Source organism: Mobula birostris, chromosome 32, assembly GCF_030028105.1.
Source record: "Mobula birostris isolate sMobBir1 chromosome 32, sMobBir1.hap1, whole genome shotgun sequence".
In the NCBI taxonomy this organism is placed as follows: Eukaryota; Metazoa; Chordata; class Chondrichthyes; order Myliobatiformes; family Myliobatidae; genus Mobula; species Mobula birostris.
This window is the reverse complement of record NC_092401.1, coordinates 21,481,596-21,506,719: the sequence shown is the minus strand read 5'-3', so window position 1 is coordinate 21,506,719 and position 25,124 is coordinate 21,481,596. Positions and strand designations below refer to the sequence as shown.

At 41.0% G+C, this 25,124-nt stretch overlaps 2 protein-coding genes across 3 annotated transcripts in view; one reads left to right on the top strand and one right to left on the bottom strand.

The window, feature by feature from the left end:
* Positions 1 to 8,696, top strand: part of LOC140191122 (A-kinase anchor protein 8-like) — a 30,954-nt gene extending 22,258 nt beyond the window's left edge. Inside the window, exons 12-13 of the mRNA XM_072248227.1 lie at positions 2,292 to 2,387; positions 7,453 to 8,696. Coding sequence (XP_072104328.1) covers positions 2,292 to 2,387; positions 7,453 to 7,869 — 513 coding nt within the window. The 3' untranslated portion in view covers positions 7,870 to 8,696. The remainder of the gene's footprint in view (positions 1 to 2,291; positions 2,388 to 7,452) is intronic.
* A 6,610-nt stretch (positions 8,697 to 15,306) lies between these two features.
* LOC140191107 (volume-regulated anion channel subunit LRRC8C-like) lies at positions 15,307 to 23,084 on the bottom strand. Of its 2 annotated transcripts, XM_072248209.1 has the most exons (3): positions 22,935 to 23,084; positions 17,394 to 17,758; positions 15,307 to 17,327 (listed from the first exon to the last, which is right to left on the bottom strand). In XM_072248209.1, exons 1-3 carry the CDS (start codon positions 23,070 to 23,072, stop codon positions 15,446 to 15,448), a joined length of 2,385 nt encoding a protein of 794 aa, XP_072104310.1. In that variant the 5' UTR covers positions 23,073 to 23,084; the 3' UTR covers positions 15,307 to 15,445. The 2 variants fall into 2 exon arrangements, with proteins under 2 accessions (XP_072104310.1, XP_072104308.1); XM_072248207.1 differs by having other exon boundaries at positions 15,307 to 17,758.
* Positions 23,085 to 25,124: the final 2,040 nt, after the last annotated feature.

The following is a 25,124-nucleotide window of genomic DNA, read 5'->3' as shown; positions in this document are numbered from 1 at the left end:
AAATGTAATAATTATTTTGTGTCAGTCTTCACTATGGCAGACATAGCAGTATGTTTAAAAAATTGAGTTTCAGGGCACAGAAGTTAGTGTAGCTGCTATTACTAAGGAGAGGGTGCTTGGGAAGCTGAAAGGTCTGAAGGTAGATAAGTCACCTGGACCAGATGGACTACACCCCAGGGTTCTGAAGGACGTAGCTGAAGAGATAGTGGAGGCATTAGCAATGATCTTTCAAGAATCACTAGATTCAGGAATGGTTCCAGAAGCTCGAAAATTGCAAATGTCATTCCACTCGTTAAGAAGAGAGGTAGGTAGAAGAAAGCAAATTATAGGCCAGTTAGCCTGACTTCAGTGGTTGAGAAGATGTTGGAGTTGATTATTAAGGATGAGGTTTTAGGGTACATGGAGGCACATATGATAAAGTAGACCAAAGTTAGCATGGTTTCCTTAAGGGGGAATCTTGCCAGGCAAACCTATTCGAATTCTTTGAGGAAGTAGGCAGGATAGATATAGGAGAATCAGTGGATGTTGTGTGCTTGGATTTTCAGAAGGTCTTTGACAAGGTGCTGCATGTGAGGCTGCTTAACAAGAGACCAATACAGGAAAGATACTAGCATGGATAGAATATTGACTGATGTCAGGAGGCAAAGAGTCGGAATAAAAAGGGACCTATTTTGGTTGACTGTCAGTGACAAGTGGTTGTTTCACAGGAGGTCGGTGTTGGGACTGCTTCTTTTCACATTATATGTCAATGATTTGGATGATGGAATTGAAGGCTTTTTGGCCAAGTTTGTAGACGATACAAAGATAGATGGAGGGGCAGGTAGTGTTGAGGAAGCAGGGAGTCTGCACAAGGACTTGGATAGATTGGGAAAATGGGCAAAGAAGTGGCAGATAGACTATATTGTAGAGAAATGTATGGTCATGCACTTTGGTAGAAGGAATAATGGCATAGACTACTTTTAAATGAGAAAATTCAAAAGTCCGAGTTGTGAAGGGACGTGGGAGTCCTTGTGCTGGATTCCCTAAAGGTTAACTTACAGTTTGAGTCAGTGGTAAGGAAATCAAATGCAATGTTAGCATTCATTTTGAGAGGACTAGTATATAAGAGCAAGGTTATGATGCTGAGGCTTTATAAGGCATTGCTCGGACTGCAGTTGGAGTATTGTGAGCTGTTTTGGGCCCCTTATCTAAGAAAAGATGTACTGGCATCAGAGAGGGTCCAGGGAGCTTCATGAGAATTATTCCAGGAATTAAATGGTTTATGTATGAGGAGCATTTGATGGCTCTGGGCCTGTGCTCGCTGGAGTTTAGAAGAATGAACATTGAAACCTATTGAATATTGAAATATTGAAAGGTCTAGACAGAGTAGATGAAGAGAGGATGTTTCCCATAGTAGGTCAGTCTGGGACCAGAGGGCACAGCTTCAGAATAGAGTGACATCCATTTGGAAAAGAGATGAGAAGGAATTTCTTTAGCCAGGTGGTGAATCTGTGAAATTCATTGCCACGGACAGCTGTAGCAGCTGAGTAATTGAGTATATTTAAAGCAGAGGATGATAGGTTGTTGTTTAGTCAGGGCATCAAAGGTTTCGGGGAGAAGGCAGAAGAATGGGGTTGAGAGGGATAATAGATCAGCCATGATGGAATAGTGGAGTAGACTGGATGGGTTGAGTGGCTTAAATCTGCTTCTGTCTTATGGTCTTAATCACCCATCCCTTGGAAAAAGACTACATTTGGCCTATCTATGCTCCAATGAAAGAAGTCCCAACCTGCTTAACCTCCCTCCATACCTATGACCCTCAGGTTCCGGCAACATCCTTGTAAATCTTCTCAGCACCCTTTCTAGCTTAATGGCATCTTTCCTATAGCAGGTTCAACAAAACTGGACTAATTTTCCAAATATGGCCTTGCCAAGTCTTGTACAACTGTGACATTACATACCAAAGTCTATATTCAAGGTCATTGTGCCAAAAGCTGCCTTTTCTCAGGGTCCTATCATCACTGTGAAAGTCCTACCCTGATTTGCCTTCCCAAACTGTAACATTTTGTGCTGACCCAAGCATAATTTAAATTTTATGTTTGGACTAAGGACAGAGATAAATCAGTGACCATTTGTTTCATGGTAGCAGCTCTGCTGCTAAGACTGTTGGATGGCTTTAATGTGTATTAATGTAACATGGTGCTTCTTCTGTGTGAGATTTTAAAAAGGGATCATCTGAAGCTGAATAGGAGAACTCCTAAGTCCTGGTGAGAGTGGCTGGGTTCTTAAAGCAACATTTCTTTTGTTTTCAGGTGATGCTTGAGCACTCAAAGAGGAGTGGCCTTCAAGTAGCAAAGTGTATACTGAATAATCGAAATATTGTGAGCATGTTGGAAAAATATCTTCAGGTAATTCTTATTTGCATGCTATTGCATATGGCCATATGGCCAAATAACTGGATGGATTTCAGTTAGCTTGTGTTAACCAGGTTGTAATTCAAAACTCCAAGCACCTTAACAGAGGTAAGCTCTAATAACAGGTGAAACACCTATGACAACAATACCACGATGTTTGCATACATACTTGTTTCTCTGTTAACAGTTTATATTTTGTAATTGTGATTACACTTACATAATCAAACTGTGAGAATGGAAAATACCTTAGTAATTGTGCCAGTGTGATTGAGCACATGTTCAAAAGAAACTTGTGGGTGGCTGCCAATTCATGTTATAACTAAAGATACAAAGGTCCGAAGGTTAACTTATAGCATGAATTAACTGTTTATTTGACATGTCTACTGCTCTATGGGGTCTAAAAGAATTTATTTGGATATGTGTAAGTACAAGATTGGTCTTAAATAGGATATCCCCTGGACTCATTTGGAATCTCAAAGGGAGACCATTCGGTCCTTGGGTCTGTACTATTAATGAAATAAATATTGTTAGTAACACTACACCACTCATTATCTCTAAACTTAAAAAAAATACAAATATTTATCAACTTTTTGAGCATGTCTTACAGAATATGACAACTCATTGTGATTAAAATACAAATACTCTTCACTGCCTCCCATTCTTTTATCAGGAATCTTCAGTCGATACCATTTGTTCAGCACATCAGTTGTAATGGTAATACCTGGTGTCGCTTACTTTAACAAAAGGCCTCAATGTTGTGCACTTTTAATTAAATCTTCTTAAAAGTCCCTTCAAGATGGCGCCAGTGACACATGGCAACATTCTGCAGGCTATGTGCAATACTTCTAAATATACCTCTTTTGAATTACTCTCACTGCAGTCTGCAGCATGTAATTTCTTTTTAAGCAGTATACTTTTAGATCAGTTTAATGATCTACAGTCCTGATGATCTTCTGAGGGACTTGTGGACCAAACAGGTACAGCACCTTTAAGCAGACGAAGGTTCATCGCAGGAGGCCAGGCTGAAACAGAGAGGGATGAGGCCCCCTCTACCCAGCATCTTGTTGGCAAATGTGCAGTCACTGGAGAACACAACTGAGGACCTGAGTGCAAGACCTGCTGTGTCAGAGGGAAATGAGATGTGTTCTTTGTTTGAACAAGATGTGGCTTTCTCTCAGCATGCCAGATACAGCGATCAGACCCAAAGACTTCTTGATCTACAGAAGAACGGACTGAACTACTGATTTGAAAAAGGCACAAGGTAGCGGTGTGTGCTCTGATGTGGTGGTTTTGTTGAACTTGTGTTCCCTTGACCTTGAACACCTAACACTTAAATCCCGTCTGTTCTATTTACCCAAGGAGTGCTCCTCCATAATTCTGACCGCAGTTTACATACACCAGCGGCCGACGATGAAGTGCTTGAGATACTGCATGATGCCGTCTCCAAGTAAGAAACAGTCCATCCCGACACACTTCATATCGTAGTCGGGGACTCCAATCGAGCTTGTTTGAAGAAAACCCTGCACAATTACCATCAGCATATAATCTGTAGCACCATAAGTCCCAACAACTAGACCACTGTTATACTAAGATAAGGAATGCCTACCATTCCATGCCTAGACAGCATCTCAGTAAATCTAATCACTTGGCTGTCCTTCACCTACCTGCATACAGACAGAGGCTAAAGAGCCAAGCTCCAGAGTTGAGGACAACAAAGAGGTGACTTCGGGAGGCAGAGGAGCAGCTACAGGATTGCTTCCAGTCAGTGGACTGGGCCTGTTCAAGGACTCACCTGTGGATCTGAATGAATACACCATGGTTGTCACGGACTTTTTATAAACGGTTGTGGACGAGTGTATCCCCACAAGGTCATCAGTGTCTTCCCTAAGCAGAAGCCCTGGAAGAACCACATGCAACCTGAGGGCCATATCAGAGGCATTGAAGTTTTGTGATGGAGGAAGTTGCAGGAGGTCCAAGTATGATCTTTGGATCAACACACATCAAAGTTGCTGGTGAACGCAGCGGGCCAGGCAGCATCTGTAGGAAGAGGTACAGTCGACATTTCGGGCCGAGACCCTTCGTCAGGACTAACTGAAGGAAGAGCCAGTAAGAGATTTGAAAGTGGGAGGGGGAGGGGGAGATCCGAAATGATAGGAGAAGACAGGAGGGGGAGGGATGGAGCCAAGAGCTGGACAGGTGATTGGCAAAAGGGGATATGAGAGGATCATGGGACAGGAGGCCCAGGAAAAGGGGGAGGGGGGGAAAACCCAGAGGATGGGCAAGGGGTATAGTGAGAGGGACAGAGGGTAGCTATCTCATGGGCAAGGTGACAATTCCCAACTAAACTTGAATCAACAGATATGGTAGGGCTTGAATGTTATCACCTCTTATAAAGTTAAATCAAGTAATATAGCCAACAACAGGGCTTGACTTCCAGATGAACTCAGTGCCTTCTATGCTTGCTTTGACCATCAAAATATGGAGGAACTATCACAAACTCCCACAGCCCCCAATGATCCTATGAATTCAGTCTCATGAGGCCTACGTGTGAGTAGTCTTTGGGAAAAGCATCCAACCCAGACTGGGTACCCAGCTAAGTACTAAAGACCTGCGCTGATCAACTGGCTGTTCACTGAGATCGTAACCATTAGCTTCGGCAGTCTGAGCTACCCACCAGCTTCAAGCAGACTTCAATTATACCAGTGCTTCAGGAGAGCGTGGCCGCCTGCCTCAATCACTATCGTCCGGTAGCGATTACGTCCACAGTGATGAAGTGTTATGAATGGTTGGTGATGAAACATATCAACTGCTGCATGAGAAGCAACTTTGATCAGCTCCAGTACGCCTACCAGAGCAAAGCTCTATAACAGATGCCGTCTCATTAGCTTTTCACGCAACTCTGGAATATTGGGACAGCAAAGATTCCTACATCAGGATGCTCTTTATTAACTACAGCTCGGCATTTAATACCATCATCCCCTCAAATCTAATCAATAAGCTTCAAGACCTTGGCCTCAATATCTCCTTGTGTAATTGGATCCTCAATTGCAGACCCCAGTCAGTTTGGATTGATAATAACACCTGATCCACGATCTCCATCAGCACAGGTGCACCACAAATCTGTGCTCATAGCCGCCTGCTCTACTCACTTTGCATTTATGACTGTGTGGCTAAGCAAACCTCCAATGCCATTTTCGAGTTTGCTGACGACACCACTTCTGTATGCTGAATCAAAGGTTGTGAGGGATCAGCACAGAGGAGGGAGACTGAAAACCTGGCAGAGTGGTACCATAACAACAACCCCTTAGTCAATGTCAGCAAGACCTAAGAGCTTATTGGCTTCAAGAGAAGGAAACCAGAGGTCCACGAGCCAGTCCTGATTGGAGGATCAGAGATGGAGAGAACTTTAAATTCCTTGGTGTTGTTATTTCAGAGGACCTGTCGTGGGTCCAGCATGTAAGTGCAATTACAAAGAAAGCATGACTTTATTGCCCCTCAACCACCAGGCTCTTGAACCAAAGGGGATAACTTCACTCAACTTCACCTGCCCCATTATTGACCTGTTTCTACAACCTGTGGAGTCACTTTCCAAGACCCTTCATTTCATATTCCCGATATTTATTGTGTATTTATTTATTATTATTTCTTTTTGCATTTGCAGTTTGTTGTCTTTTAAGGTTCGTCCATTGTCATCGATGAAGACCTCGACACCATTAGTACTTTTTATGAGGTCGAGTTGCTAGCTTGACACTCAACCCAGCATGGATGGATAGTGTGCTTGGGAGCAGCCCGACTGGATTCGGACTCGGGAACTTTCACTCCTGGAGTCCGGCGCTGATGTCACTGCGCCACCAGCTGGCTGATGGTGCCGAGACTAGTGCTGGATTTGGATTTAAGTGAGGGAGATTTGCGCAGCGTCGGCCTCACTCTCTCTTCCCAATTCCCATCTGGATCCAGTGGCAAGACAAGAGTCGAGACGACTGGAGATGAGACTAAGCGCAGTGGATGACCAGGACATCTTCTGTGCCTTGTCGTGCTCTACGTGTTCCACGACGCTTGAACAGACCGCCTTCTTGACCGCTGGACCTTCCATTGGTCTCATCCGCTCAATCTGCCGGAGTCTGCCTTCACATGCTGGGATAGACAACTCCCTATCTCACCGAGGGTTTGAGACCTGTCAGCTACCCTCACCTGGTTTAGCCAGCTTGTTGAAGCCGTTGCCCGGGGTATGGCTGCTGTTGCATGCAGACTGCTACGGGGAGCCACAGGTGAGAGCGGAGTGCCAGGTGGGGACCAAAGGTGGACTAACCACCCTGTGTCTTTTACACACTTGTTGAATGTCCAAGTCGGTGCAGTCTTTCTATTATGGTTTCTGAATTGACTTTATTACTTACATCCTTCATGTACATGAAGAGTAAAACTCTTTACGTTACATCTCAGTCTAAATGTGCAATTTGTAATAAGTAGTATGTACAACAGGATAGTTAATAGAACATCGAAATACAGTTGTGTCAGCGTGAGTTAAGCAGTCTGATGGCCTGGTGGAAGAAGCTGTCCTGAGCCTGTTGGCTTTTATGCTTCCATACCGTTTCCCGGATGGTAGCAATTGGAACATTTGTGGTTGGGGTGACCAGGTCCCCAATGATCCTTTGGGCCCTTTTTACACAAATGTCTTTGTAAATGTCCTGAGTAGTGGGGAGTTCACACCTACAGATGCACTCGGCTGTCTGCAGTTCTCATACCAGGCAGTGATGCAGCCAGTCAGGATGCTCTCAATTGAGTCTGCCTGCAAGAAAGTGAATCTCAGGGTTGTATATGGTGATATGTACTTTGATAATAAATCTATTTAAACTTTGAATCTTTATTTCAGAGTATGGTATAAATACCCTTATAAATGCTGCATGACAGTGGCTTCAGCTGAGGCCCAGGTCATTCCTTGGAAGATTTACATCTCTCCAATGGGAGAAACTTGCCAGTATTGTTTTGACCTAAAGTCTTAATAGATCTCATGGTAAATTGTTGTAATACACTCGATGGTTTTAAATTTTCTCCTTCACAGGGTGAGAATCCATTTACTGAAGAAGATTCTAAAGATGAAGCTGGCGTTGACAACCCTACGAAGGGTGATGGACTAAATGAAAACATTAAATGTGAAAATGAAGGAGATAAAGGTGAAAGATCAGAAGCAGAAGGAATGGGAGGTCGAGAGCCAGAGGCAAGTGAAGGTGGCAATGAGATAGTCAGTGCACCTAAGACAGTCATAGAGCCATCTCAGAGGGAGGTGGCTGCCACTGATGAAGAGCCTGAATGCAATTTGACAGCAGATCAGGATGCTGAAAAATCCATTCCAGCAGGTAAAGATCCTGAATCACCTCTTCCAGCTGAAGGTGAAGACAAGATCTTGGGAGTTGGTGCTGGACAAAATCCTGATGAAACTTCCCCAGATGAAAATTATGATGCAGAAGAGCCAGAATAATTGTTATACAAATAGATATTACTTCTTTGTTTCCTTTCTTCTGGCATTAAATTTTTCTAACTAAATTGGATCTGAATAAAAGAAAGTTGTCTTAGTTGACAAAGATTTCTGTATGGTTCTAGGAGATCCTAAATTTCGCTATGACTCCCAAATCTGGGACAGCCCTCTACTTCCTGGTTTTGTCTGACTATTTTTATGTGGAATGCTGTTCTTCTGTGAAAGTGCTTTGTGAGTGCATTTACCCTGTTACTTTTTAAAAAATCTTCCAGAGTAGGTGACGTTGACTTCTGCACCACATTCAAGGGTTGCACGGAACTTTATGGAAATGATTTTCCTGGTTAGTTCAGAAGGAAGGAAGTTCAGAAGTGAGATTATATGGACACTTGCAAGAACATGGGGATTTTTTTCCTACACAATATGGAAGCTCCCAGTGTTTAGTAGCATGGTGTGACTCCTCAGAACTGTCTGCTTGTGTCTCAATCTTTGGACTGAAGATGTTGAAGGGGGCTTTAATAAAGTAGGTTCCTTCAGGAAGAACTTGCTTGGCTATGCTGAGTATTCTCACATTTCCTGTAAAGGTGAATAGAAGTTGTATTGTACAATCAAACTTTTAACATTTGTTAATCCAGAAGTTTAAATGAAACACAACTTATTGGAGATATGACAACATATGTTTTTAGTTGGGTTTTTTGAATAAAAGTTGAGTTTTGGCAACGCTACCTGGGTATTGATCAAGTGTAACCTTTGTTTTGCTACTGGAAAAAGGAGGAGTTGCTTAACTTCTGGAAATTGTATACAATAAAATAATAAAACCTTTTTATAAATGTTTGATGAATCACTATTGTTTTCCTGCTTTAGATACTTTGCCCCTCCCCCAATCACATTCAAAATAAGTATTTAAAGTTAGTTAAGAATGGGTGAAAGTTGGGCTCATTTGTTTATCTTTCAAGATGCAGAAACCAGGCAAAAGATAAATGATCGGTAATGAAAGCCGTAAACTCATCTTTCCATAAGAATCTTTTTTGCTGAATTATATCAAACAGGTGGTGAACAAATGGACAATTTGCTCCCAAGGTTTGTGTCAGTGTTAATGCTTCGCACAGGCCCTAGGATGAGTGAAGTACTAGCAATGGGCTTCTATTTTAATATTTTAAGACAAAGGCCACATACTTAAAAGGTGCAATAGATGGGTACTTGTTACATGTCTCATAAAGTAGTGTATGGAGATGATATTTAAGCTGGCTGCCCAATAGAAAACTGACGAGAATGGAGAGGCTGCTTGTTCATAGCTCATCACTTTTACTTTAGAGGTGCAAAGCAGGTATATAGTTTATTTGCCTCCAACGTACCTGGGTTTGAATTTCTCCAATATATTTTACTTTCTATTTGCAGAAGAGCCTGACATTCATTTAACATAGAAGATATAAAGTACATGTAGAAGTTCATAACCAAAAGTTGGTAGGAAGAAGTTAGGTAACTTATCTATTTGGGTGTTACTAGTTGGCCTGATCTCAAGATAGAAGCTAAGAAATCAAGTAGTGACTATGCACCTACCCACAAGCTTAAGCAGTTTCTATCAGGGACTGACCACTTAATATACTTTCAATCCAAAATTTATTTTGAGTGCAAGTCTTGAGAAAGTCATTGCTTTAACACATATCTAAATAATAACACATTGATAAGGATGGAACTTCAAAATGAAAGTATATGATATTTTACATTGACCTGAGGGAATACAGATTTTTGGCTTACTATCGCACAATCAACCTTCTCTTGATAATACTCTGAAGTGCAGCCCAACTCTTGTAACAACATAAGCAATTGAAAGAGGATAAGACTGTTTGGCTCTTGGCACCAGAACAATTATCCAAAAATTATCATGGATGATTTACCTAATACAGTGCCATTTTGTTGCACCAACTTTATATCCCATGATTACCTTAATATTTTGAAATTGTTGTCTGCTTTGGATGAATTAGGGAAAAAATGTTCATTTGAATAAGGTCCAGCTTAATCATTGTGTTGGCTCGTGGCCAAGTGGTTAAGGTGTTCATCTAGTGATTTGAAGGTCGCTTGGCTGAGGCAGCGTGTGTGTCCTTGAGCAAGGCATTTAACCACAGATTGCTCTGCGACAACACCGGTGTCCTAATGCCCTTCCCTTGGACAACATCAGTGGCGTGGAGAGGGGAGACTTGCAGCATGGGCAACTGCCGGTCTTCTATACAACCTTGCCCAGGCCTGCGCCCTGGAAACCTTCCAAGGTGCAAATCCATGGTCTCATGAGACTAATGGATGCCTATAAATTTCATAAGATGCAAGAGTTGATCTTGTAAACTTTCACTTCACTCCCTCTATTTGCAATTATCCTTGTATGTAGAAACCAAGTCCATATGATTTTAGTAAGATGTACTTAAATCTTTCTACAACAAAGGCTAGTAAACCACTAATTCCATACTGTACTTGCACATTAGCTTTGAGTGATTTGTGTACAGAATACCAGGTTCCTCAAATACATTCAATCTCATACCATTTTTAAATTACTGGTTTTCTGTTTTTGAGGGAGACATTCAAAGCCTTACAATTACATCCTTGCTTTCATATTCTCATCTTGAAATTAATGCTAATATTGCATTTGCCTTCCTCACCACCGACTCAATCTGCAAATTAACTTTTAGGGAATCCTGCATCTCAGATTTTTGAATTTTCTGCCCAGTTAGAAAATAGCCTACACCAAAGTGCATGACCAAGCACATCCTGACAGTGTATTCCATCTGCCACTTCTTTGCCCATTTTCCCAATCTAAGTCCTTCTGCAGCCTCCCTGCTTCCTCAACACTACCTGCCCTTCTACCTATCTGTATCATCCGCAAACTTGGCCACAAAGCCATCAATTTCATCATCCAAGTTATTGACATACAATGTAACAAAAACAGTCCTAACACCAACCCCTGTGGAACACCACGAGTCACTGGCGGTCAACCAGAAAGACTCCCTTTATTCACACTCTTTGTCTCCTGCCGATCATTAATTCTCCTATCCATGTTAGTATATTTCCTGCAATACCATGGGCTCTTATCTTGTTAAGCAGCCTCGTATGGCACCTTATCAAAGGCCTTCTGAAAATCCAAATACATAACATCAACCGATTCTCCTTTGTCTACCCTGCTTATTATTTCCTCAAAGAAATTCCAACAGATTTGTCAGGCAAGATTTTCCCTTAAGGACACCATGCTGACTTTGGCCTATTTTATCACATAACTCCAAGTACTTTGAGACCTCAATTAAAACAATCAACTTGAACATCTTCCCAACTACCGAGGTCAAGATAAATAGCCTATAATTTTCCTTCTTCCTGTCTGCCTTCTTAACATTTGCAATTTTTCAGTCCTCCAGAATCATGCCACAATCTAGTGATTCTTGAAAGATAATTACTAATGCCTCCACAATCTCTTCAGGCTCTTCTTCCAGAACTCTGGGATGTAGTACATCTGGTCCAGATGACTTATCTACCTTCAGACCTTTCAGCTTCCCAAGCACCTGTTCCCTAGTAATAGCAATTGTACTCACTTCTGCCCTATGGCACTGTCGAACTTCCAGCATACTGCTAACGTCTTCCACAGTGAAGAAGGGTGCAAAATACTTCTTAGTTGGTCCACCATTTCCTTGTTCTGCATTATTACCTCTGTACCAATTCCTTTGTAAATCTTCAGATTAAAACCTTTTCTCATATAAAAACATGTTGGTACCTAAATTTATACTTGGCCTTCTCTTCATCCTAAAATTACACCGATATCCTTACATTCCAACAATCAGAGACCAAAAATAAAAGTAAAGGCTTCAAAACATGAGTAAACAATTTTAAACAAATTGACCTGCCTATAGTGGTACTTATTTACATTTTGCCAAACGTTCTCACTTCTTGGTGACAACATACTGATGCACAGTGGTAGATTTCCATCTGAGGTCTCCGTCTTATTCAGCTAGTCAAACTATTGATATATGCCAATTGGTTCTTTAGCTATGGACTGCATCAGACCCCAGCTTAATTTTTCATTCATCCCACAGCCACGTCTGCGCACTTTTAGTTGTATAAAATGAACAAAAGCAAGGAATGTGGATCTACTTACACTTCCCAGACTATTGAAGTGTTCCACACTGCTATCTCATAATCAATTAATTATGCTGATAAATCAGTCAAGTTAAAGTGATTTGAAACATGTTGGGAATGTGTTTTATGGACATCATGAAGTAAGCTTTTGAGGAAAAAAAAAATCAGAAATAACTATTCATCTTGCAAGGATAGTCCAGCACTGAAAAAGCTAGAAACATGCTAAGAATCCAAAGTATAGTTTTACAGTCAACAATAAAATTACTTACAATTTAGATTTACAACACATCATCAAATTGGTGTGACATGAATCTGGTTATCTTTAAGCGCAAGCATGTTTGTAAACAGAACCTATTGAAATTTAAATAGGGGACCAAAACAGAAAGGATTTATCAAGTAGTTGGTGATGTAATATAAAAATTGTTTTGTGTATCAAATAATGTATAAGCATGCAGGTGATCTATAGATGTTTAATGTCCTTAATGAACAACAATAGTGTTTTTCATCTCTGGAGCCTGGATTTAAATTCAAACCAAAATTATGATTTTGTCTCCGGTCAATAGGGCAGATTATACCACTGAGAAACAATATGCACAAATTACATGAAATTCTGGTTGCTATTTAGCAAAAATATTAACTTGGTTAAGATATTCTTTTGTAAAATATGGGACAAATTAATTTCATATAAATATATAAATAAGTTCTGTAATCACAATTTTCAGTGTGATTACACACTGAAACCAAGCCAATGCAGTATATTTAACTTTGTTGACTTTGTAAGTTTAAATTAGATTATCCAATTGCCTATAATGGCTGTCTACCTTTTAAGCGTCATAAAACAATGTACAATGATGCAATTTTCTAGACATGGTCCCTGAGTATTTCAGGAGCATTTTACCATGCAGTTAAAGAGTCATTTGCATAAGTAAAGTGACATAAGACTGGTTCTAATGAAATGAACTTTTCAATGAGTTTCAAAAGCGGAGATAACAAAGGCTGTTACAATATTCCTCACGCCAGGTCTCTGATTCCAGGACATGCATTCTGATGGACAGGGAGGGACAGAAAACTGGAGTTGTTTCCAGAAAATAACATGGTTAGGTAAACACTATGGTTTTTTTGTCTTATATGCCAAATGATACAAAAAGGCTACTTCAAATATCTGGATCCAATGAGCTTAAGAAATCTAATTTGATGACTCATAAGCTGTGAGGCCTGGACCAAAAAATTAAATAAATTCTAAATAACTGGAGATAGAAACTACTTTGAATATATAAATTAGGAGCAGGAATAGACCACTTGGGTCTTCAAGCCTGCTTTTCCTTTTAACAAAATCATGATAGTAACCTCAAATCTGCATTTTTGTTGACACGTGATAATCTTTCACCCACATATATCAAGTATTTATCTGCCTCTGCATTTAAAATAAAGTATCTTCTTCCACTGCCCCGAGAAAGAAGGTTCTAGTCTCCCACAACCCTCTGTGAGAAATAAAAAATCCTGCCTTAAATGGGCACCCCTTTATTTTCAAACATTCACCCCTTGTTCTAGGTTGCTGCATAAGAGGAAAATCCCTCCACGTCCATACCCACCTCTCAGGATCTTGTATGTTTCAATCAAGTCTCCAGTGGAACAAAACCTAGCCTGTGTGACTCTTCCTCATAAAACAACCTGCCCATTCCAAGTATTCACCTAGTAATTCATCTTTGAACCGCTTCCAAAGCATTACCCTTACTGAAATAAGGAAATCAAACCATACATAGTACTCCAGAATTCCCTGCAGAACATAAACATAATCTTTCTTCTTTTGTCAATTCTCCTTCAAGTTCAAGTTTATTGTCATCTGACTCTACATAGAGACAACCAAATGAAACAATGTTCCTCAGGATCAGAGTGCTTATGTATATCTCACACAGAGCACATACCAAAATATTACCATTAATAAGTTAAAAGTATATATAATTCAAAATGCATGGAATCAGCACAGGTAAACCGTAAACATTAAACAGCTCACTATCCTAGTGATGAGACCTCAGTGGTAGGAGTGTATTCATTAGTTTCACAGCCTAAATTATATGCTTATTTTTGTGTCACTAGCACATTTACCATCATATATTACTTAGGTAAGTGGTAAGTTGTTAAAGACCAGCACCAATTGCTGTGCTACATTTTCTGAAGCAGAAAAAGACTCTTATGCCTATCTTCTGCTTCCTGTTAGTCACTTTTCATTAGGATTCAAGATGGCACACAGTAACTTTAAAGTCCTTCCTCATAACGTCTTGTTTCAAGTGGAATCCAAGGCCAGAATCAAAACCTCAGCTGAGACTGCAGTAAACCGTGCAGTAAACTGCCTTTGTCAAAGAGAGGAATGACAATGTTTATTCAGCACTGAAGATATCCAAACAAAGTTTACAGTGATAAATAAACACCAAAGATTACTAGAACAGACTAGATTAGGCAAGGAATCTAGTGGAGGAGTGGCAAGATTTAGGAGAGAACTTCCTGAGGTAGGACAAAAGTGTCTGAACAATGTTGAGAGGGTGGCCAGAGGGCCAAATTGCAAAGGTAAGCTGAAGGAAACCAAGATCAGACATATAAATGAAGGGAAAGATTTCAGCATGTGAATGGTACAGAAAGAAAAAAACTTGCATTTATGTGCAGACACACTTGTGCAGCAAGTGCACTTTGCAGCTAGTGTAGAAAGCATTACAGGAAACATGCCCGTTTCACAAACAGTAATGTGTAAAATGATGAAGTTACCAGTAGCTTTAATCAACAACCAGAGGTTAAACCAGGCACATCAATGTATATTAAAGTTAAAATAATTCATCTACCTATTTGAAATCTGAACTCTTTGTATTTTACCATGAGCAGGAAGTACTCCTGCCTAAGTTAATTAAAAGTGCATTGATGCTACCTGCTACTGAAACAGCTCTGCAATCCTTTTGAAAATATTAAATATATACCAATCTAATTATTCCTTTTAAAGTGGATTTTTGGAATTACAGTACATAGGAAACATCATGACCCTTGCACCATATTGCCTGTCGGCACTGAAATTTCTCTGTAATTGCAACTGTATGCTACGTTCTGTTCTCATTTTTCTGCCTTGATGTAGTTATGCATGGAATGATCTGTTCATTCAGAACAGAAGCTTTTCACTGTACACGTGATGATGATAAACCAATATCCATAGTAATCAAACGGGACCATAATGAGACCTATATGAAATGTCACTTTATTTCACGGAAAAGAACAAGAAATTGCATATGTATTTGCATCCTCCATGCTTTTCTCTTCACCCAATCCCAGCTCAATATATCTCCTCCCTCTGTCTCGTGCTTTCCATTCATCCCTTTCACTCTCTCTCCCTCTTCAGCTTTCACTTTTTCCTTCTCTTCCTTTTTCTCCCTCTTCTCTTCTTCGCTCTCTTTAGTATTTCAGTTTATTCAATACTCACATCTCAGATTTATGACGTATTTGTGATCTGCTCCCTGATGTTCAGAGGCAATGTTTTAAAAATGTCATCCTCTACAAACAGCTGGGTCTTCCGGAGACAAGAGCATTGTCCCAACTCAGCTGGAAGTTTATCCAATTTATTGACTTTAAGATCCAGGAGATGCAGTTGCCGCAGACGTCCAACAGAGGGTGAGAGAAAAGTCAGGTTATTGTGCGAAAGGTTGAGAACTCGCAGTTTGGTGCAGGAGAAGAGAGATTCAGGAAGTTCAGTCACTTTATTGCATTCTATAGCAAAATGCTGCAACTCTACTAGTTGGTCAATCTCAGGAGGGATCTTTGAAATGTAATTGTGGGAAACATCTAAGAAGAGAAGTTTCGTTAGTTTAAATATACTTGGGGACAGGAATTCAATCTTGTTCTTATTGAGATAGAGCATTTCAAGTTTTGGAATTTTGGCAATGTGAACAGGGATGGAAGTGATATTGTTATGCCACAATCTTAGGCAGCTGAGTTTTCGGAGGTTTTGACAACTGGCAAGTTCTTCCATTGAACTTAGGTTGTTGTCTTTGAGGTCAAGTTCCTGTAAATTGGTCAGACTAAAGATGGCACTAGGGATTCTTTCTAAATTGCAATGGAGCAATCTCAGCACAGTCAGGCCAAAGAGCTTCTTAATATTTGTTAATGATGTTATTTTTACTCCTTCATTGTGAATTATTAAGCACAACAAGTGATTGGCCATATCTAAAATTGCATTTGGGAGCTTAGTTACATTGGTCTTTAGATGCAAGGTATCTATGTTTGGCAGCTCACAAAACATCTGCAGGGCTGTGGAGATTTTACTGTCAGTTTGCAGTTGCCCTTCAATATAGAGCACATGTAAATTCTTCAAGGTAAATATCCATGGGGGTATTTCATCAGCGATACCAAATCGTACACGTAGAGTTATCAAATTCTCCTTCAAGAATAGCAGTGCCTGTCTTTCTACCTTAAAGGAGCAGTTGTACAACCACATTTCCTTTAACATTTTCAGATTGGAGATAGCAGCAGAAATGGTGACTCCTTTGATGAGCTCCAGCTTTAAGACTTCAATCTCGGTCAGGTTGTAAACCTGGATGGGGATTCCTGGCATCATGAAGAGGTGCATTTCCACTTTGTTCTCCATGTTCATGATGAGACGCTGCTTTAGGCGCTCTTCTGTCCACTCATGATTCAAATTGAGCTGTAGAAGCTTATTTTCACTCACATCTGAGAGAAATACTGCAAACTTTCTGGCATAAAGTTTGTCATACTGATCAATAAGATGTAGCAGGAAGGCAAAGTCATTTCTCACATCCGGAATATCATCCATCCCAGTCTCAACTCTCACATTTTCAAATGAATACTCTTTCAATTTATAATAAAGTATCCAATGCAGTGTGTACAGACAAGTGCAACTATATAAGACTATTGCAGTAATGTATAACAGTGATAACATTTGGAACATTCTCCACAAAGCATGAATGCAGAAGAACTCAGTGAACCCTGTGATGTGCAGTGCATCGACACAGTGGATGTTGTTACACATTTGAGGAATAAAAATGCTGATGTAGACAAGAATAATTACACTTTGCACAGTCCGAACAATGGTTTGATTCAAGTACATTGTATAGAGAATGTCTCCCTCTTCTGTATGGAGGCGAAACTTTTTCACTTTTTCAAAGAGGGATTTGGCCTGCTCACCTTCCTTTTTATCCAGAATTTTCACTGAAGAATTGTCTACCATAATGCTACCAGCTGATTTCATAACTTGTGAAGAGCCTTTGGACAAAAGAGAAGCCTTGTCTCCTTTATAAACATCATTACTGAATGCAGTCTCTTGTGAGAATGACTCAGAAGAATCAACTTTCTGTGGACTATTCATAGAAGATAATGATTGATCTATGCTGGATTCAGAGACTATGGGCACCCTGGGGGTAGACTCCTCATACACAGTTTCTGACAGCGCTTTAGTAGTCCATGGAGAGTCAAGGCATTTCCCAAGGACAGTGATAAAGTGCTCTATCTTAGAACTTGTGCCTGGAAATTTAAACCAGAAGTTACTACTGATGAGGAATATCAAAGAATGTAGAAGGACTAGATAAGGGAAATATTTAGAAAACCATATCACAGCATTATCATAGCACCACTGATTAATAAGATAATACTGCTGAACATCTAGACCAGTCTGGAATCCAGAGGCAAGCACATCAAGCCTATGTCCTTCCAAAACAGTGTGGTTCCATTGACGTTTCTGAATGGAGAGGCCCTCTGGCACTGGGATGCACAGAATCTGCTCGTTTGATACCTAGAAATGACAAATCATTCTGAACATAAGTACTTTACATTATAGATTTCATTTTCATATTCGTAACTGGTACAACAACAGTCATGAGAGCATTTCAGCTCAGGTGCATAGGTAATTGCGACAGAAAATATGTTTATGAGCATCGAGGCCCATGCAAACTACACATAGAAACTCTAAACATAGAAGATTATTGGTCGGTTCTTCCGAACTGTTGCACAATAAACAATTTAGATGCTCTGGGGAGTAAATGCTTAGCTGTGGTGTCTTCTGTGCAGTAAACAACATTAGCATGTGACATTAGATGGAAAACAAAGGGTGACCTGCATGTGTGTATATTTCCCATATATAAAGGAAACATAATATCTTGCCAGAAGGAAAACTAGACAGAAAACACAGAATAATCTCTTATGGAGGCCATGGCAGCAGTGAAATAAAAAATACCTTTTATATCCCAGTATTCTGAAATGGATGAAATTGAAGGCGGTTCCAACTGTCTTGGTCACATCCAGGTATAATGAGACAATCATGCTATGTGATCCAGATTCATCAATTGTGTGTAAAATGAAAAGCCAAATCTTATAATACTATATAAATTTAAAAGGACATGTAATATGGATCTTTAAATTGTATGAATTATGAAATATGATGGAAATATGCTCTAAGAACACTGATAAAGCAATCAGCAGAAATATGGAATGTGGAACAAAATATCAAAAAATATTATTTCCTCAGAATACCAAATTGTCAAGAAATGTAAAGGAGTCTTGACCCAAAAGCAGCGCAGCAGAGATGGTTCAGCGATGAACGGTAACTTTAACAAGACTGCAAAATAACAACCCCAGGGGTGCCTCAAACAAGAGAGAACAGATACTAAACACCACGGGCAGAAAAGCTAATTGAAGGCTGGAGCAACTAGCAGAGGCTGGCTGGAATGATGAGTAACCAAGGGCTGTGGATGAAAGCTGGGTTTAAATAGGCTGCAGGTGACTCCTATTAGCTGGCTGGAGACTGGGAGGTACCTGCCAATGCAGGCATGACACCAAACCTTTACAATAGTTTACAAAGAAACAGTTAATGGCAAGTTTTAAGTAAATTCTTTTCTGTAAAAAATAGCTGCAAGGGAAGGAAGAGATCTTCCTTTTGTCTTTTTGGTTCCTCACTAAGTTAGCAATGGAATGTGCACCCCTTTATTGTGGCATCTGTGAGATCGGGGTTTGATCTCCACAGCTGTCTATAGGAAGTTCTCCCCGTGACCACATGGATTTCCTTTGGATGCTCCAGTTTCCTCGCACATTCTGAAGACATACAGTTATGATTAAAGTTAGTGAATTGTGTGCATGCCATGTCAGTACCAGGAGCATGGTGACACTGCGGGTTTGCCCCAGCATATCTTTGGAGTCTATCTGTTGTTGATGGAAAATAATGCATAATGCTGCTTTACACTGCTTCATTTGCTGAGGAATGACAAATGAACAATGTGCAATGGCCAGTGAACATTCCTGATATTGTGATAAATAGATGGAAGATCATTCACGAAGCAGCTGAAGATGCTTGGGCCTAAGACACTGAGCTAGGCTGGGGTGACCGTCCTCTGATAATCACAGCCATTTTCCTTTGTGTAACTTCAACCACTGGTTAACTATTGTCTTCACTTTTAACAGGACACCTGATGCCACACTTGGTCAAGTGCTGACTTGATGTCAAATACATTCAACTACAGTACTCCCCACCTTCAGTATTCAGCTCTTTTTGGACTAAGGCTGTGAAGAAGTCTGCAGCAAAGTGATTTCAGTGAATCCTAAACTCAGCATCAGTTACGATATTGATGGTTATGTACTGCTTTAGTGCACTGTTGATAGCTTCCATTACTTTATCTTGTTCAGCCAAAAGCACTCGTTCCCTCTGTTGGCACATATAGCACATCACTCCATAAACACAAGAAATTCTGCAGATGCTGGAAATCCAGAGCAACACAGACAAAATGCTGGAGAAACTCAGTAGGTCAGACAGCACCTGTGTAAATAAATAAACAGTCAACATTTCGAGCCGAGGTCTTTCACCAGGACTGGAAAGGAAGGGGGAAGATGCCATAATAAGAAGGTGGGGGGGGGGTAGGGGAAGCAGGACAAGCTATAGGTGAAGCCAAGTGAATAGAGAGGGGGGATGAAGTAAGAAGCCAGAAGGTAATAGGTGGAAAAGGAAAAGGGCTGGAGAAGGAGGAATCTGATAGAAGAGGAGAATGTGTCATGGGTAAAAGGGGGAGGGCCCAGAGGGATGTGAGGGGCATGTGAGGAGGAGGGAAGGGGTAAGAAGGGAGCCAGAATGGAAAAGAGAATATTGCTGATTTCAGTCAGTCTGCCCACTTAATTATAAATTTCCTTGAATTCATGCAAAAGGACAAAAAGCATGGGAAGACAAGGGTATTATTAAACTAAAACTCACCGTTTCTATTCTGAAATCTGCAGACGCTGCAAATCCAACGCAACACACACAAATTGCACGTATGGAAAAGAGTACAGTCAATATTTCTTCAGGACTGGAAAGGAAGGGGGAAGTCGCCAGAATAAGAAGGTGGGGCGAAGGGAAGGAGGATAACTAGAAAGTGACAGGTGAAGCCAGACGGGTAGGAGAGCTAAATGTAGAGAAAGGAACGTGATGGAAGAGGAGAGTGCAGTGTAGGAGAAAGGGCAGGAGAAGAGGAGGTGATGGGCCCGTGAGAAGAGGTAAGAGCCCAGAGTGGGAAATTGAAGAAGAGGGAATTTTTTTTTTACCAGAAGAAGTCAATGTTCAAGCCATCGGGTTGGAGGCTACCCAGACAGAATGTAAGGTGAGCGGCCTCATCTTGACACAGGAGAAGGCCATAGGGTGACATGTTGGAATGGGAATTAAAATGTTTGGCCACAGGGAAGTTCCACTTTTGGCAGGTGGAGCGGAGCTGTTTGACAAAGCGGTTCCAAAATTTACAACGGGTCTCACCAATGTAGAGGAGGCTGCATCAGGAGCACTGGACACAATAGACGACCACAGTAGAATGAGTTGCCTCACCCATGCTGGGATGGGTGGAGCTAATGATGGCGACAGCTCATCAGCGAAACAATTAAATTCTTCCGATTCTAATATCTTTATTTTCCTTTCCAGGGTGGCTAGGGTCCCATTGGGATCTTTGATCTAGAGCAGCACTCAGCAACTGCAGTTCTGCACAGTGGCTTGGAGCTCGCGATCGGCCACATTTTCAGTATGACCAGATCTGGCTTGAAGTCGAGCGCCTTAGCAGCCTTATGGACACGAATTCTTGCTGGTGTCGTCAACTGGAGCGAAGCATCGAAGACAGCAAGAGTGGCTGTCGGAGGGCTCTGCATTTGGCATCGACCCCCCCTCCCCTCTCTCTCTCAGAGGGAGACAGAGACTGGGGGATTTGAAATGTTGGAGTGAACAATTAGTTTTTGATGGTCTCTCTTTGGAAGCTTTGCTTTGGCTTGAATGTCAGGTGGTGATGCTTTGTGTTAAAATAAGTGGGAGGAGGATTTATTCTGTTGTTGCTGCTTGTGTGTGTGAGGGGGACAGGGGGCTTAGGGGTTCTTATGTTTTTATGTCATTCATTCTTGCGGGGTTTTTATTGTTTTGAGAATGTCTGCAGTGAGTAAGAATTTCAGGTTGTATATTTTATACATTCTCATATATTAAATGGAACCATTGACTATTGAACGTGCAAAGATTGCCTGGGGCTTTGAATGGAGGTAAATGGGCAGGTGTACCACTTTGGCCACTTACAGGGATAAATGCTGGGAGGGAGATTATTGAGGAAGGACGAATGGATAAGGAAATCACAGAGAGAGATTTCCCCCCTGCAAAAAGATGGGGGGAGTGGGGAGGTAAAGATATCTTCGGTGGTAGGATCCCTTTGGAGATGGGAACAGTTACGGAGAATGATATGTTGGATGTGGAGGCTGATGGGGTGGTAGGTAAGGACAAGGGGAACTCTGTCACTGTTGGTGGGAAGAACGGGTGAGCTTGGATTTTTGGGAAATGGAGGAGATGCGAGTGAAGGTACCGTCAATGGTGGAGGAAAGGAAACCCCGCTCTTTGAAGGAGTAGGACATCTCTGGTATCCTGGAAAGGGAAGCCTCATCTTGGGAATAGATGCGGTGGAAACGAAGAAACTGAGAAAAAGAGGCAGGGTGGGAAGATGTATAGTCAAAGTAACTTTGGGAATTGGAAGGTTTATAAAAGATGTTGGTTGACAGTTTGTCTCCAGAGATTGAGAAAGGGAGGGAAGTGTCAGAAGTGGAACAAGTGAGTTTAAGGGCAGGGTGGAAGTTGGAGGTAAAGCTGATGAAATCAGCATGGGTGTATGAGGCAGCACCAATGCAGTCATCAGTGTAGTGGAGAGAGAGTTAGGGAGCATCACTGGGAAAGGCTTGGAACATAGACTGAAGTACGTAGCCAACAAAAAGGCTGGAGAAAGTGGGGGAAGCCAAAGGAAAAATTATTGAGTGTAGGGACCAGTGCCAGAATGGAGGAGGCTGGTGGTGGAGGGGAACTTGTTGGTTCTTTTATTGGCAAAGACATGGAAAGTGGGGAGAGAAGCATATAGGAACTGTACATCCACGGTGAAAATGAGATGCTCAGGGTCAGGGAATTAAAAGTTCATGAGGAGATCAAGAGCATGAGAAGTGTCCTGCATGCAGGGACTGAACCGAGGGGGTTAGAATGGAGTTGAGGTACAAGGACAAGTGTTCAGTGGGGCAGGAGCAGGCAGAGACAATGGGTCCACCCAGACAGTCAGGTCTGTGGATCTTGGTTAGGAGATAGAAGCAATCAGTGCAGGGCAAGGGAACTCTGAGTTTGGTGGCAGTGGATAGGAGTCCTCAAGAGATGATGAAGTCAGTGATGGTGTTGGAGACAGTTTTCTGCTGATCCGGAGTGGGGTCCTCTTTAAGGGGTAGGTATGAGGAGGTGTCTGAGAGTTGCTGCCTGGCCCAGCATGGTAGAGGTCCCACCGCCACACTACACCCATTCCACCTTTCTCTGAAATGCCTTAATTTAGAAACTAATGAGCAAAGCCACTTTGCATAATTAATACAACATACTTTAAAGCATTAATGATCTGAAGAGCTTACAATACATTACTAACAAAATGTTTCTCTGTGATAAAGGCTCCCTCTTCCTGTTTTACCTGCAGTGCCCCTCCAAACATTGACACCAGAACCATAAGAAGGGTCAGATATTCTGCAAATACATCCCACCAGGGCTTCAGGATCTTGAATGCTGGGTCTTGTTCCCCAAAATATGATAGTTCTGTCACTGGAATCATTCCTGTTGGGAAGAAAAGGTAACGGTGTAAATGGTGTTGCGCAGAAATTGTTTTTCAATAGACATGGGTAATTATGGCTGTGACCTTAGTGACATGTTCTCATAAAATCACAGCTGAGCAAGATCATGTCCTCATCAGGGTTCACTGGATTGAGAAGCTAGATGATTTTACCCTCCCTTGCTCAGGGGCACCAACATTAGTTCTGTTGCTCAAATTGCTGACTAATTACTAGTACTGAGTGGATATTAAATATTGATTGGTCTGAAGTGCTAAAACTCTTACTCCTTTATTTCATCACTAGGTAACTCTTTGCTAGTGCCTCAATATTTTCCACTACAATGGGAATCAACTGACATTTTGAAATATTTTTCATTTATTGCAAAACACAATTTTAAACAACTATAGTTTTGTGGTATTAGTCATCAGCCCAATGTCTCCAAAATTGAGAGTCCGGTGCCGAGGATTGGAAGTTCGGAAGTGGCCTGTCTTGGGATTGGAGATCTGTATGCATGAGTGGGTGGGAAGATGGAAAAGGGGCTTGTTTTACTGTTGTCTAGTATTGTGATGCTGCTATTATTGCTGTTGCTGCTTGTGTTGTGTTGAATACTGTGAGCATCCTATGTTGGCGCCGGAATGTTTGGCAACACTTGCGGGCTATCCCAGTACATCCTTGGGTTGGTTGTTAACGAAAATGATGCATTTCACTGTACATTTCAATGAACACGTGAGAAATAAACCTGAAGCTGCCTTTTTTCTTGCCAATAATTACAAATATATGGCTAAGTTTAGAATATCGATTCTTTTTGCAAAACAGTTTAATATGTTGAAGTCTTAATTACATTTGTATTTGCTATAAAACAGAGGATGTTTCACATCATGTTCTAAGAAGAGATAACTGACCTGAAGCATTAACTCTGGTTGTCTGTCTACAGAAGCTGCCTCATAAGCATCTTGTTTTTATTTTGGGATTTCATCAACAATAGTTTCCTATTGAATTAATGTGTGCTTGCTGAGTGCTTAATTAAATATGCTACTTACTGTTTTCTCCAGAGTCACTAGTGTTACTCTATCCAAAGCATTATCCCTGAGAACTGAGAGGCATTTTCCTACAAACCCCATTTCCAGAAAAGTTGGGATATTTTCCAAAATGCAATAAAAACAAAAATCTGTGATATGTTAATTTACGTGAACCTTTATTTAACTGACAGAAGTACAAAGAAAAGATTTTCAATAGTTTTACTGACCAACTTAATTGTATTTTTTAAATATACACAAATTTAGCATTTGATGGCTGCAACACACTCAACAAAAGTTGGGACAGAGTTAAAATAAGATTGAAAAGTGCACAGAATATTCAAGTAACACCGGTTTGGAAGACTCCACATTAAGCAGGCTAACTGGTAGCAGGTGAGGTATCATGACTGGGTATAAAAGTAGCGTCCATCAAAGGCTCAGTCTTTGAAGTCAGAGGAGATGTGCTAGATGTGGGGGTGATCATGAATATGGAAAGTGCGGAACAGGAGTTCAACCAAAATGCTGCAATTGTGGAGGAGCTCATAATGTTGCATATAGTGGGTGTGAGGTTGTGAGACAGGAGACTAAAATTCAAGAAATAAGAGTGAAAAGAAAGATCACTTATGCAGAAGCTGTAAGAATGTCAAGAGAACAGAATAATGTTCCCAATGAACAGGGAGCAATAGGGATACGAGAGATGCAACAAAGAACAAATGACAGGATTTATGTAGACAAAAAGGCTCTAGTAACATTCATTGCAGGAGTGATTAATAGTACTGCTGAGGTAAAGTCAAAAAGTGACAGAATTCAGCTGGTGGTAAAAGCAGCAGTGAACCATTTAGGGTTAGTAGGACTGACATGGGAGGAAGTGAGGGAGAACCTCAGTAATCAGTCAAGCCAGGAAGTGTCATGTGTTGGTTAATACTAATTATGGTGATTTTTTTTACAATGGAATGCAAGGAGCTTACTGGCCAATAGTCAGGAATTCAAGCACTTTATTAAAGAAATGGTTGTAAAACCGGATGTAGTGTGTATTCA